The sequence below is a fragment of the Centropristis striata genome, chromosome 13 (genome assembly GCF_030273125.1).
Source record: "Centropristis striata isolate RG_2023a ecotype Rhode Island chromosome 13, C.striata_1.0, whole genome shotgun sequence".
In the NCBI taxonomy this organism is placed as follows: Eukaryota; Metazoa; Chordata; class Actinopteri; order Perciformes; family Serranidae; genus Centropristis; species Centropristis striata.
Window position 1 is genome coordinate 32,031,244 of NC_081529.1, and position 12,003 is coordinate 32,043,246.

Sequence of the window (12,003 nt, forward strand, 5' to 3'; positions counted from 1 at the left end):
AGAAATCAAACAAATGTACCTAAATCTGCACCGTGTACAGATTAAAGTGGTATTAACACTAATCTGCCTTCTAATCTACTCCAAAAGTTTGGGTTTAGCTGTTAATCGCTGTCTGTAAACAAGCAAAAAAGTCACAAGATGGATAAAATGTATAAACCTGTGCACACACCAAGTCTGCCATGCACATATACAAACACACACAAACACATATGAGCATGCACACATAAACAGGATAAACAGGGGGGAGTTAAGGCTTCTCATTGCTCATGAGAGGAGGGGAAATCCTGAGATCCTTGAAGTCTGCCAATAAAAACATTAAATGAACGGCTGCAGCTTTATTAACTGTGTAAAGGAAGTGTAGAAACTAAAGGGTACAGAATGAGCAAAGCTCTAAATACCATCTGCATGTGCATATCACATAAAATGTGAGCTGTGCACGTAATTCTCAGCTCGACATGCAACGGTGCACACAACTTGGTACAGAAATGATGCATGTTGTGCAGGGCTGCCTGTCATGCTTTCACGCCACATGTCCATTTTGTCACGCAGTGAAAAACAAATAAAAATTGAATAATGATAATAATTTCATTTTAAGTGTCTTACTACACGCGGCAAACAGGACACAACTCTCCATACGGGATTTAATTGCTTTTTCTAAATCCTATCTAAAATTAGAAGTCGTTTCACTGACATGTTATATTGGCTCCAGCTGCAATGGAAGTGCCAAGAAAGAAGGACAAATAGGCCGAATGGTGCAGGTAATTTTAAAAGTTACATGCACCAGTGCATGCACAACACATTACATCTATCTATAAAGCAAGAAGTGTGTGTGTGTGTGTGTGTGTGTGTGTGTGTGTGTCTAGGGCATATCTCTCTGACCGTTAGTCAGACTGACCTCAGATTTCGTATGTGGATTGCACATGGCATGAAGTTGTGCATCCTCGATTTTGAAGATTTTTGAATTATTTTTTTCAAAATATCATTATTTACGTAGGACGTGTTGCAGCATTGCAGTTTCCGATCGGACGCCTTTTAGGGGAGCTCCGCCCCATTGTGTGATAGGCCTACACCTGGTCAGTAACACAATTCACTCTGGATTTCCACCCTGACTCATCTCATCTGTCAGTCTATTTAGCCTACCTATCTTTAGGAGTTTTAAAGTGCGCTACAAGGTTCAATTTTCCAATAATATTCAAATAGTTTCCAGCGAATATCAATGTTCAATGTGTATGTGCTGGATGGTGTGGTACCTTATGAAAAGCAAGTGTTTTATGGAGTTGCAGACGTTGTAGTGGTCTGCATGTAATGTGCAAATTCGGTTATTCGCGATTAGCATGCTAAGCGGAGATTTAGCTTTATTCACTTCTTATGTTGCATTACTATGTAATTCAGGGATGACATTCATGTTGCTTAGCGTAATGCCCATAATCATTTGATATGAGATACCTACATGCAATATAGTATATCAGCTAATTGGGTTCATGTTAATGTACTTTTAGTGCAGCATACTGCGTAATGTGCTATCTCACCATTAGCATGCTATGCGGAGATTTAAGCCCTTTCTTCCGCATCAGTTTGATCCATTGAAAACAGTCAAAACAAAACTTTATCAACTGACAGCTAAGCATAATACGGACTGAAAGATACTTCCTACAGGCACTGCACTAGTTGTTATAGTGTTACAATTGTAGTTGTGCATGTATACAAAAAAAGAAAGAAAGTATTTTGAGCCCTGAAGAGAGAGAGATGCTCTGGAGCTGTTGCTGGAATGTTGTGTGACTGTCCAGAGAGCATCGGGGAGAGAACCACCAGAGGAAACCACAGGAACTTCTCCTATCTCTGGTTACGGCTCCACAAACATTGAAAAATGCAAGCATGAGGAGGGAGACAAAATGGGACGTTTCTAGATGGTAGATGTGGATTTAATGGAACAAAAAGTATTACTTTACATAAAATATTACAGAAATCTATTGAAGTAAAAAAAAGTATAGGTTGCAAACTGGATGAGGACGTTCTTGTAACTGCCTTCAGTGTTTTGTTTTGTTGATAAATTTAAAAAAATTATACATATTTATTTGACATTAAGTGGCTATATATAGAGAGAATCTCTTATTTGAAGTGTTGAGTATCAGGGTTTAGGCCTAGATAAGTATTTATTACTTCAGCCTACTCCCTTTTTTTCGGACAAAAATGATATAAGGAAATGCGTATTGAATATTAAGTTAACTGGTTCTTATTTCTATCTTATTACTTAGACGGGGCAGATGCATGTATATGTATAGGGCTTTATATACTGTATGTGTGTAAATGTTTATATGTTTATGTACATCTGTTTAATGGTGTCTATGTGAGTATGTGTATGTACATATATCTAGCCTTCACTATTGCAGTTTATGTTATTGTTTATTTTTCGGTTCGAAAAGAAGAATTAATTAAATGAAAAAAAATGAAATGAAGAATAGACAAATGAGGAAATGGAACAGAGAAAATGTTACCTTCTTTTTGAAGAAGTCCCTCTCCTCCAGGGTGAGTGTGTCCGCCTTGGCAATGACTGGGACGATGTTGACCACCTTACTGAGACGTCTCATAAATTCTACATCAAGAGGCCGCAGACTGAGAGGGAGAGAGAGAGAGAGACAACATCTGTAACACAGAACTCGTCCACCAGGGGGCAGATGATCCTAACTATTTCTCCAGATGGAGAAACTACTGTACCAACTAACAGAGTATTCACAGCTCAAACTGTTGCACCCATGACCTGATAATCATACTATACAGTGTGTGTGAGCAGCTACTTGATGAGGTTGAAAGGACTTGTGGTAGGTTTAAGACAGGGGTCTCAAACTCAAATTACCTGGGGGCCGCTGGAGGCAGTATCAAAATGAGCAAAACAAGACACAAAATGACTTACTTAAAAAAGACACAAAATGACCAAAGAAAGACACAGACTTATTTAAAACAGACACAAAATGACAGAAAAAAAAAATTACTTAAAAAAGAAACAAAATGACCAAAAGAATACACAAAATGACCAAAAAAATACACAAAATTCCTAAAAATTACACAAAATTATTTTTTAAAAAGTCACAAAATGACAGAAAAAAAGACAGAATTACCAAAAAAGACACAAAATTATTTAAAAAAGACAAAATGACAAAAAGACACAAAATTACCAAAAAAAGACACAAAATTACTAAAAACAGTCACAAAATTCTTTAAAAAGACACAAAATTACCCAAAAAAGTAATTAAAGGGACCTTCCACACACAACACGGTAAAGTGCCATTCATATAAAACTCACATTAAACTTTCATATCAAGGTGGGGGCCACAAAATATCGTCACCAGGGCCGCAATTGTTTGAGACCGCGAGTTTGAGCCCCATGGTTTAAGATACTTCTTCCAGTTTGACAGAAGCATCTGCATGTGGTTACTGTGGAGGATTCCAGCCTGGCTAACAACACTTTGACAAAGAATCACTACTGTCAACAAGGAGTCTCATGCTCTCATGCATGAGCACACTCAATAAGACAAAAGAGCTGAATTGATTGCATGCTCCCAGACACCCAGACACCCACACAGACTCTCTGTCTCTCTCGTCCTTCCTTCCTCCGTCCCATTAGACTTTTTAAGGCAATGGCTGAGCAGCTGCTGGCCAGCCCATGTGACATCTGCAGCGCTGGATCAACATGAAACGTTACTGGATGCGGCACCGAGAAGGGGACATTTCACACCCCGCCCCCCTCTGCCTGAGTAAAGACAGGCCAAACAATAATAGAGGTGAATGGAGCTCTGTGATCGACTGTGTGTCTTAGTGTGTGTGCTCAAACAACGCTGACAATCTGCAGCTGCTTTTTAACATTTTCCCCAGACTGGCCGCTGCACTATGCTAGAGTTACACGAATGCAAAAGGCGATAAAATGCGTGGTGAATCTATCACTTGATTTCCCCAGACGGAGAAACTACTGTACCAACTATTCACAGCTCAAACTGTTGCACCCATGACCTAATAATCATACTATACAGTGTGTGAGAGGAGCTACTTGATGAGGTTGAAAGGACTTGTGGTAGGTTTAAGACAGGGGTCTCAAACTCAAATTACCTGGGGGCCGCTGGAGGCAGTATCAAAATGAGCAAAACAAGACACAAAATGACAGAAAAAAAACCTAAATTACTTAAAAAAGATGCAGAATTACCAAAAAAAGACAGAATTACCAAAAAAGACACCAAATTACTTAAAAAAAGACACAAAATGACCCAAAAGGACACAAAGTGGCCAAAAAAATAAACAAAATTACTAAAAAAAAAAAGACACAAAATGACCAAAAGACACAAAATTATTTAAAAAAGACACAAAATTACCCCAAAAGACACAAAGTGACCAAAAAAATACACAAAATTACAAAAAAAGACACAAAATGACAGAAAAAAAACTAAATAACTTAAAAAAGAAACAAACAATGCTGACAATCTGCAGCTGCTTTTTCACATTTTCCCCAGACTGGCCGCTGCACTATGCTAGAGTTACACAAATGCAAAAGGCTATAAAATGCGTGGTGAATCTATCACTTGGTGGAGACATGAGACTGTGTGCACTCTGCCCCTAATTTCTCCTGCTAGTCTCCTCCAGCCCCCTGAGCTCTGAGCAGCGAGGGGCTGAACCAACACTGTGTGGAGAGGGACGGCAGTTTATGCAGTTCGATCAGAGCCAGATGTGTGTCTGTAAGAGATCCAGGGAAAGAAACTTGGGACATTGTGCTGCTTCGGGGCTTGGCGAGAACAGCCCATCTTTCCAGTGTGTGTGTGTGTGTGTGAGTGAGTGTGCGTGTGTTCTTGTACTTCCTACATAGTGAGGACCAGAACATGTCTTTAACCAACAGAGTGAGGACATTTTTGCAAAGTGAGGACATTTCGGCCGGTCCTCACTTCTTTAAAGGCTTTTTTGAGATTTCAGACTTTGTTTTAAGGGTTAAAGGTTACATGATAATGATAATTAACTGAAACTGTATTGTGTGGTTACAAAACTAACTAAAATTATAGTGAAAATGTCCTTCGTTTTCGTCTTTGTCAACTTTTTTCATAGATAATGAAGATGGATCAGACAAAGGAAATAAAGGCAAAATTTACTGTGACCTCTTTTAATCTCCCACCCAACAAATACCCCATTACAAAAACTAAAACTAACACTAAAACTAATAAATACTAAACTAAAACTAGCAAACTCACTCTAAAAACTCATTAAAACTAACTGAATTTGAAAACAAAATCTAAACTAAACAAAAACTAATGAAAAATTCAAAACTATTATAACTTTTGCAGGAAATTCACTATTCCAATGAGGGTCCTCACAAAGATAGAAGTACAAGAATGTGTGTGTGTGGTGAACTGGTGTTCTGGGATATGTTGCATCGTGCTGAGCGGAAATGTGTGTGGGCGTGTGTGTGTGTTCAATATGAGGGGTAAGAAGGAGGAAGGGAGATGTTTCACATTGCTTCACATTGAAAAGCTTGAGAACAAAGAGAAGCTGTATCTATACAAGATCTGTTACCACAAGATATGTAATTCTGTTGTCACATGAAAACTAGTCAGGTTAACCCTCTGGAGTCTCCAAAAGCTCCAAATCCAGACTTCTTCATGACATCCAGACTAGAAAACAAAGCAGCGTGGAGCCCTACTGTAAATTTACCTCTAAAGTTCTGGCTGTAAACTCCATGAGGCCAGTTTCAGTTTGATGATGATATACCAAGTAAAACTGGAGACAAGCTCAAATATATTTAGTATCAAATGATAGAACTGGATGGAACCCTCTTATATGTTAGATGTGCAACCTTTGTTCACATGTGGAACATTTAAAATTCTTTATTGAGCATGATAGTGTTTTGAAAGTTAAAAAAACGATTCAAAATCACATTTTATGTTGGACTAAAGGACTAAAAGAAACACAAAATGACCAAAAAAGACACAAAATGAAAAGACAGAATGACCAAGAAAACCCCCCACAAAAGACACAAAATGACAAAAAAAGACACAAAAAGACACAAATGACCAAAAAAGACACAAAATTATTAAAATAAGACACAAAATTACCAAAAAAAAGACACAGAATTAACAAAAAAGACATTATTTTAAAAAGTCACAAAATTATTTTAAAAAGACACAAAATTACCAAAAAAAGTAATTAATAATTTTGTGTCTTTTTTGTATTTTTTTTTGTATTTTTTTTTGTAATTTTGTGTCTTTTTTTTGTTGGTCATTTTGTGTCTTTTTTTTTGTCATTTTGTGTCTTTTTTATTGTAATTTTGTGTATTTTTTTAGTCATTTTGTGTATTTAAAAAAAAAAAAAAATTGTGTCTTTTTTTGGTCATTTTGATACTGCCTCCAGGTAATTTGAGTTTGAGACCCCTGCTTTAAGGTAAGTTAGCCGGCCGCTGCTTGTAGCATCATTTTTGCCGTACAAACACACGAGTGGTTTCAATCTTCTCACTGAACTCTCAAGCATGAAAGTGAATAAGTGTATTTGCCAAAATGTTGAAAAATGTCTCCAACATGTTGTGTTTCTCATCTCAGGGAAGCTGATATGCAGCTCTGATATTTTATTTTAGTGTTGGGCGGTGACCAAGGGAGAATCAATAATCTGGCCTTGCTCTGTGTTTTCGACTTGAGTGCACTTGTGCTTGCGTGTCTATATTTAACTGTGTTTGAGTGTGTGCTCACCAGTGTCCGGTCGGGGGGATGAAGTATATGCAGCAGTGGACTCTGGAGTCTGGAATCCTTTTCTTCCTGTTGATGTTGATCTCCTCCTGCAGGTACGCCTCGTACTGGTCGTTAATGAACTTCATGATGGGCTGCCAGCTGCACCGAGACAAGGAGGGATTGAGGGAATGATAAGGAAGGAGCGGAAGAGCAAGAGATGGACAGATATGAATAAATGAGGAAAGAAGGAAGCAACACAGAGGTAGAAAAGGAAGAGAAGAGGTAGATGGGTAAAAGGAGGATGTGGGGAGTTAGACACGTGAAAAGGATAAAGAGTGACAGAGAACAGGAAAAGTAAGGAGATTGGAAGTTGCATGTGGTTATGCTGCGTTCGATTGCACTCGGAAATCGGAAAGATCCGACCTCCGAGTCGGAAAAGTGCAATAGAACGGCCCTTGAACTCGGGATTCCGACTCGGGAATTTGGGTAGGATCCGAGCAGCCCGAGTAGGTCGGAAATACGTGGAAAACGTTTGGCTAGGGTTAACACACTGTGCTCTTATTTTGAAAGCTGCATTGTTAAGCGACAGGAAGTAATAGTAGTATGTAAAATGTAAATTAAATTGTGATTGGGCTTGTTTTGATCGGCCACTGGACTGGTTTTATCACACAGACCTGGCAACCCTGGTGCACAGTTTAACAGAAACGGTCGTACTTTGGCAATGTTCTTATGATGATAAAAGGCAGTTTTGGTAATATTTTTAATATGGGGCTCAAAGCTTAGATCACAATCAATGATAACTCCCAGGGTTTTAACTTGTTGACAGGTTAAAATGCAAAATGGCGCCACACACCGTGAGAGGTAAACAGTCACTTCATCTTCAACATTTAGTCTGTTATGTGTCGTTTAATTTAGCATTTGTGTTACTAAACCTGTAGGATTACTTTGTAGTGGTGTTTGCGCTCCCACTCTGTTAATTAAAGAGTTTGTGTGAGAGTAGTAGGGACGAAAAAGCACAGTAAAATTGTAAATAATATTATAGTTTTTCCCCATATTTAAACTACATTAGTCTATAAGGTGTAATACTGGACTTCTTTTTATTATATCCAGGAAATTGATAAGATTTAATTAGATTTTTGTCTCTTAAGTCTTAACCCTTAATAGGGCACTCATTGAAATACTTGCAAATTCCAAATTTCAACCCTAGAGAATATTAGAGGATATTACATACTGCCAGAATGTGTAAAAAACAACAACATACGAAAAAATATTTTGAGAAAAAAGTTTACGAGATTAAAGTGGCTACAAGAATCTACAAGAAAAAAATGCGTAGATTTATGAGATTTAAAGTGGTGAATCTGGGAGAAAAAAGTTGCTTTTCCTCCCACTTTTTTCTCGTAAAACTGCAACTTTTTTCAAGCAGATTTGCCACTTTAAATCTCTTAAATCTGCAACTTTTTTTCTTGTAGATTTGCCACTTTAATCTAGTAAATTTGCAACTTTTTTCTCGAAATATTACCTGAAGTTACCAAATATAGTTCTTTGCCTGATAAAGGGTTAAGCAGACAACAATTCCGTCCTATATTTGGACCCAGAGAGGACACAACCATTTAACTGTATGTTGTACCAGGTAGCTGATTTAGTTCCCCACAATAATCTTTAAATGCTCCAAAGACATCCAAACAAACATCAGTTTGCTGTGGCCGGCCATGTTTTCCGAGGTTGAGCAATGAAACGCATTTACCTCGGAAGTCGGAATTTCCAACTCGGATCTTTCCGAGTTCCGAGTGCAATCAAACGCAGCATTAGACACAAACGACATCTTGCTGTTTGTACACTCGTAGAATTGTAGCGTACCAGTTCTCGTTGTTGATCTGGTCCCCAAAGCCTGGTGTGTCAATGACCGTCAGCTTCATCCTCACTCCCTTCTCCTCGATGTCTGCAATCAATCAATCAATCAATCAATCAATCAATCAATCAATCAATCAATCAATCAGACTTTATTTGTATAGCACTTTTCATACAAGAGAAATGTAACACAAAGTGCTTCGCATTAAAAAAGGAGAAAATAATAATAATAATAATAATAATAATAATAATAATAATAAAACATAGAAACAAGCAAACACCCTCCATCCCATTATAAACAAAGCACAAACTGAGGAAGTGAGGAAACACTGGAGGCAGCTTAGAACTTAATTAGATAAAATAAATAAAAATAAAGTAAGGGAGAGGACAGGGGAGGCTGGAAACATGACAATACTTCAATATTTACAATATGTGGAGACCTAATTTATTCTTTTCCGATATTTCATGACACTTTCGGGCACTTGGTAAAGTGTTTATATTTAAATTCCATTTTATCAAAGAAATTGAACTTTTTTTTCTGATTTCTGTCATTCTAACTGTGTTAATCTGCACAAAGACATGTTTGAGTTGTTCCCACTTCTAGCCATGATTGTGCTGATTCTAAATTTATAGATTTATAGATTTTATATATTGCAGTGAAATACAAGGACACAGAGAGGAAAATGTAAAAAAGAGCAAAAAACACCCTGAAACGAAATGAGCCATCCAAAGTGAAAAGAATGGATGTAAATATTAAAACTTTTATACTTTCTTTAGCTTTATTTTTTGCACACACCAGTGTTGCCAGGTCTGTTGTTTTCTAACATAATCTGGCTACTTTAAAGTGTTACCAAAGGATTCATTTAAGTGGGTTAAGTGTGCAAAATAAAGGACTTGTCAGTGAATTGGTCTTCATAGAGATTTGTTTTATTAACTGCAATTCCAAAAAAAAGTTAAAACTGTGTAAAATGTAAATTAAATTGTGATTTGGCTTGTTTTGATCGGCCACTGGGCTGGTTTTGTCACACAGACCTGGCAACCCTGGCGTAGAGCTTAACAGAAACGGTCGTACTTTGGCAATGTAATTAAGATGATAAAAGGCAGTTTTGGTAATATTTTAATATGGGGCTCAAAGCTAAGATCACAATCAATGATAACTCCCAGTTTTTAACTTGTTGACAAGGGTTAAAATTGGAGTTTCATAGTTAGTTTCACTCTGTGCTTCAATAATGATAATTAAAACTTCGGTTTTGTCCTGGTTGAGCTGTAAAAAAAAATCTCTGCACACAAAGAAACACACACACTGTAAACTATAATCTCAAAAACACAATGTGCACTTCATACAAGAAAACATTTATTTAGCCACAGCCGCCCTGAAGCCTGAAGCAGGCTTAGTAGATGTAAAAAAAAATAATTAAAATGTAGCTTGACTCTGCAATTGCACTGGCTTTTTTTTTGTTGTTGCCTGAAATGTATTCAGAAACTAGAGTGGATAATTGGTCATAAATTTGAAAAACATTTTTAAAACAGCCAGCTGCCAAATCTGAAACGACGCTGGTTTTTACGAGGAAGAGGAAGAATATGGTATATTCAGAGATTGTTTCAGCCATGATTATAGTAATTAAAGATAATTAGAATTAAAGGAAAGTAGAGAGAAATAAGGATGAAGTACTATAAATGTGTGTCAACCATGGCTTGTGTAGTCACTCCAAAGACAAAAGTCTGAATAGAGAAGGAGAAGAGAAGAAAAAGAAAGTGTCTGAGATGAGTTGAAGGGGGCCGTACCGTGACTGATGGACTTTATTTCGATTGTTTTGGGGATCTTCTCCTGGGCCGTGGCCAGCACCGACTTACGGCTGACTTTAGACTTGAACAGCGTGTTCATCAGAGTCGACTTTCCCAGGCCACTCTGTCCTGTAATCAAAAACACAGTCAGAGAGAAAGAAACACACATTTCAAGATCAACCCCACCCCCAATGATACCTTACAGTCTAAACCATGGGTCTCAAACTTGCGGCCCGTGGGCTAATTGAGGCCCTCGTGACAATATTTTGTGGCCCCCACCTTGATATAAAAGTTTAATGTGAGTTTTATATGAATGGCACTTTACCGTGTTGTGTGTGGAAGGTCCCTTTATTTACTTTTGTGGTAATTTTGTGTCTTTTTTAATAATTTTGTGCCTTTTTAAAATAATTTTGTGTCTTTTTTTGGTAATTCTGTGTCTTTTTTTTTGGTAATTTTGTGTCTATTTTTAAATAATTTTGTGTGTTTTTTTGGTCATTTTGTGTCTTTTTTAAGTAATTTAGTGTTTTTTCCAGTAATTTTGTTTATTTTTGAAATAATTTTGTGCATTTTTTTGGGTAATTTTGTGTCGTTTTTGGGTAATTTTGTGTCTTTTTTTCGTAATTCTGTGTCTCTTTTTTTGGTAATTTTGTGTCTTTTTAAAATAATTTAGTGTCTTTTTTTAGTAATTTAGTGTTTTTTCAGTCATTTTGTTTCTTTTTAAAATAATTTTGTGTCTTTTTTGGGTAATTTTGTGTCTTTTTTGGTAATTCTGTATCTTTCTTTAGTAATTTTGTGTCTTTTTTTGGTCATTTTGATACTGCCTCCAGCAGCCACCAGGTAATTTGAGTTTGAGACCCCTGGTCTACACAATATGTGACATCATCATATACCCAAACAAGACCCAGTTTGGATGACTCCACACTGTCTGCTTTTAGGCTGAAGCCGTGACAAGCTGCAGGTGTCTGTCTGCACAAACACCGCCAGCACGGCCATCATTACACATGTGTAAACCCAAACACGGCCTCAATAAGACAGAGTGAATCCAAGGTAAACCAGACACAGTACAAAGAATCCTCTGTACACAGTAATACAATACAATTTGACAGTCCTGGAAGTTTTATTTTAATTTCTGCTTCAGAAATGCTTTATTTTTTGCACACACCAGTGTTGCCAGGTCTGTTGCTTTCTAACATAATCTGGCTACTTTAAAGTGTTGCCAAAGGGTTCATTTAAGTGGGTTAAGTGGGCAAAATAAAGGACTTGTCAGTGAATTGGTCTTCATAGAGATTTCTTTTATTAACTGCAATTCGAGAAAATAAAAAAGTTAAAATTGTGTAAAATGTAACTTAAATCGTGATTGGGCTAGGGTTAGCACACTGTGCTCTTATTTTGAAAGCTGCATTGTTTAGCAACAGGAAGTAATAGTAGCTCTTTGTGATTAACACAACTTTGATTGTTTGCTAATGTTAGCTCGCGGCTAACAAACGGCATAATGCAACAGTGTGTTTGGACCATTTTGACCTCTGACGGCCCGGACAGGTTGATAGGATTTAGCTCGGTGTGTAGATGAACACAGAGAGATGATGTGGGGACGGGACTGATACAGTCTAGGTCATTAATGGGAAACCCTTACGCCACTACGTCAAGAAGTAGGAATGTTGCCAATATCATGATATGC

General features: G+C 37.3%; 1 protein-coding gene across 4 annotated transcripts in view; it reads right to left on the reverse strand.

Annotated features, from left to right (window-relative positions):
- LOC131982917 (septin-9-like) overlaps positions 1–12,003 on the reverse strand; it is a 171,708-nt gene that overhangs the window by 8,372 nt on the left and 151,333 nt on the right. For all 4 annotated transcript variants that reach the window (XM_059347511.1, XM_059347512.1, XM_059347513.1 and 1 more), the window contains 4 exons: positions 10,326–10,454; positions 8,550–8,631; positions 6,714–6,851; positions 2,496–2,613 (listed from right to left, as the gene is read on the reverse strand). In XM_059347511.1, coding sequence (XP_059203494.1) covers positions 2,496–2,613; positions 6,714–6,851; positions 8,550–8,631; positions 10,326–10,454 — 467 coding nt within the window. The remainder of the gene's footprint in view (positions 1–2,495; positions 2,614–6,713; positions 6,852–8,549; positions 8,632–10,325; positions 10,455–12,003) is intronic.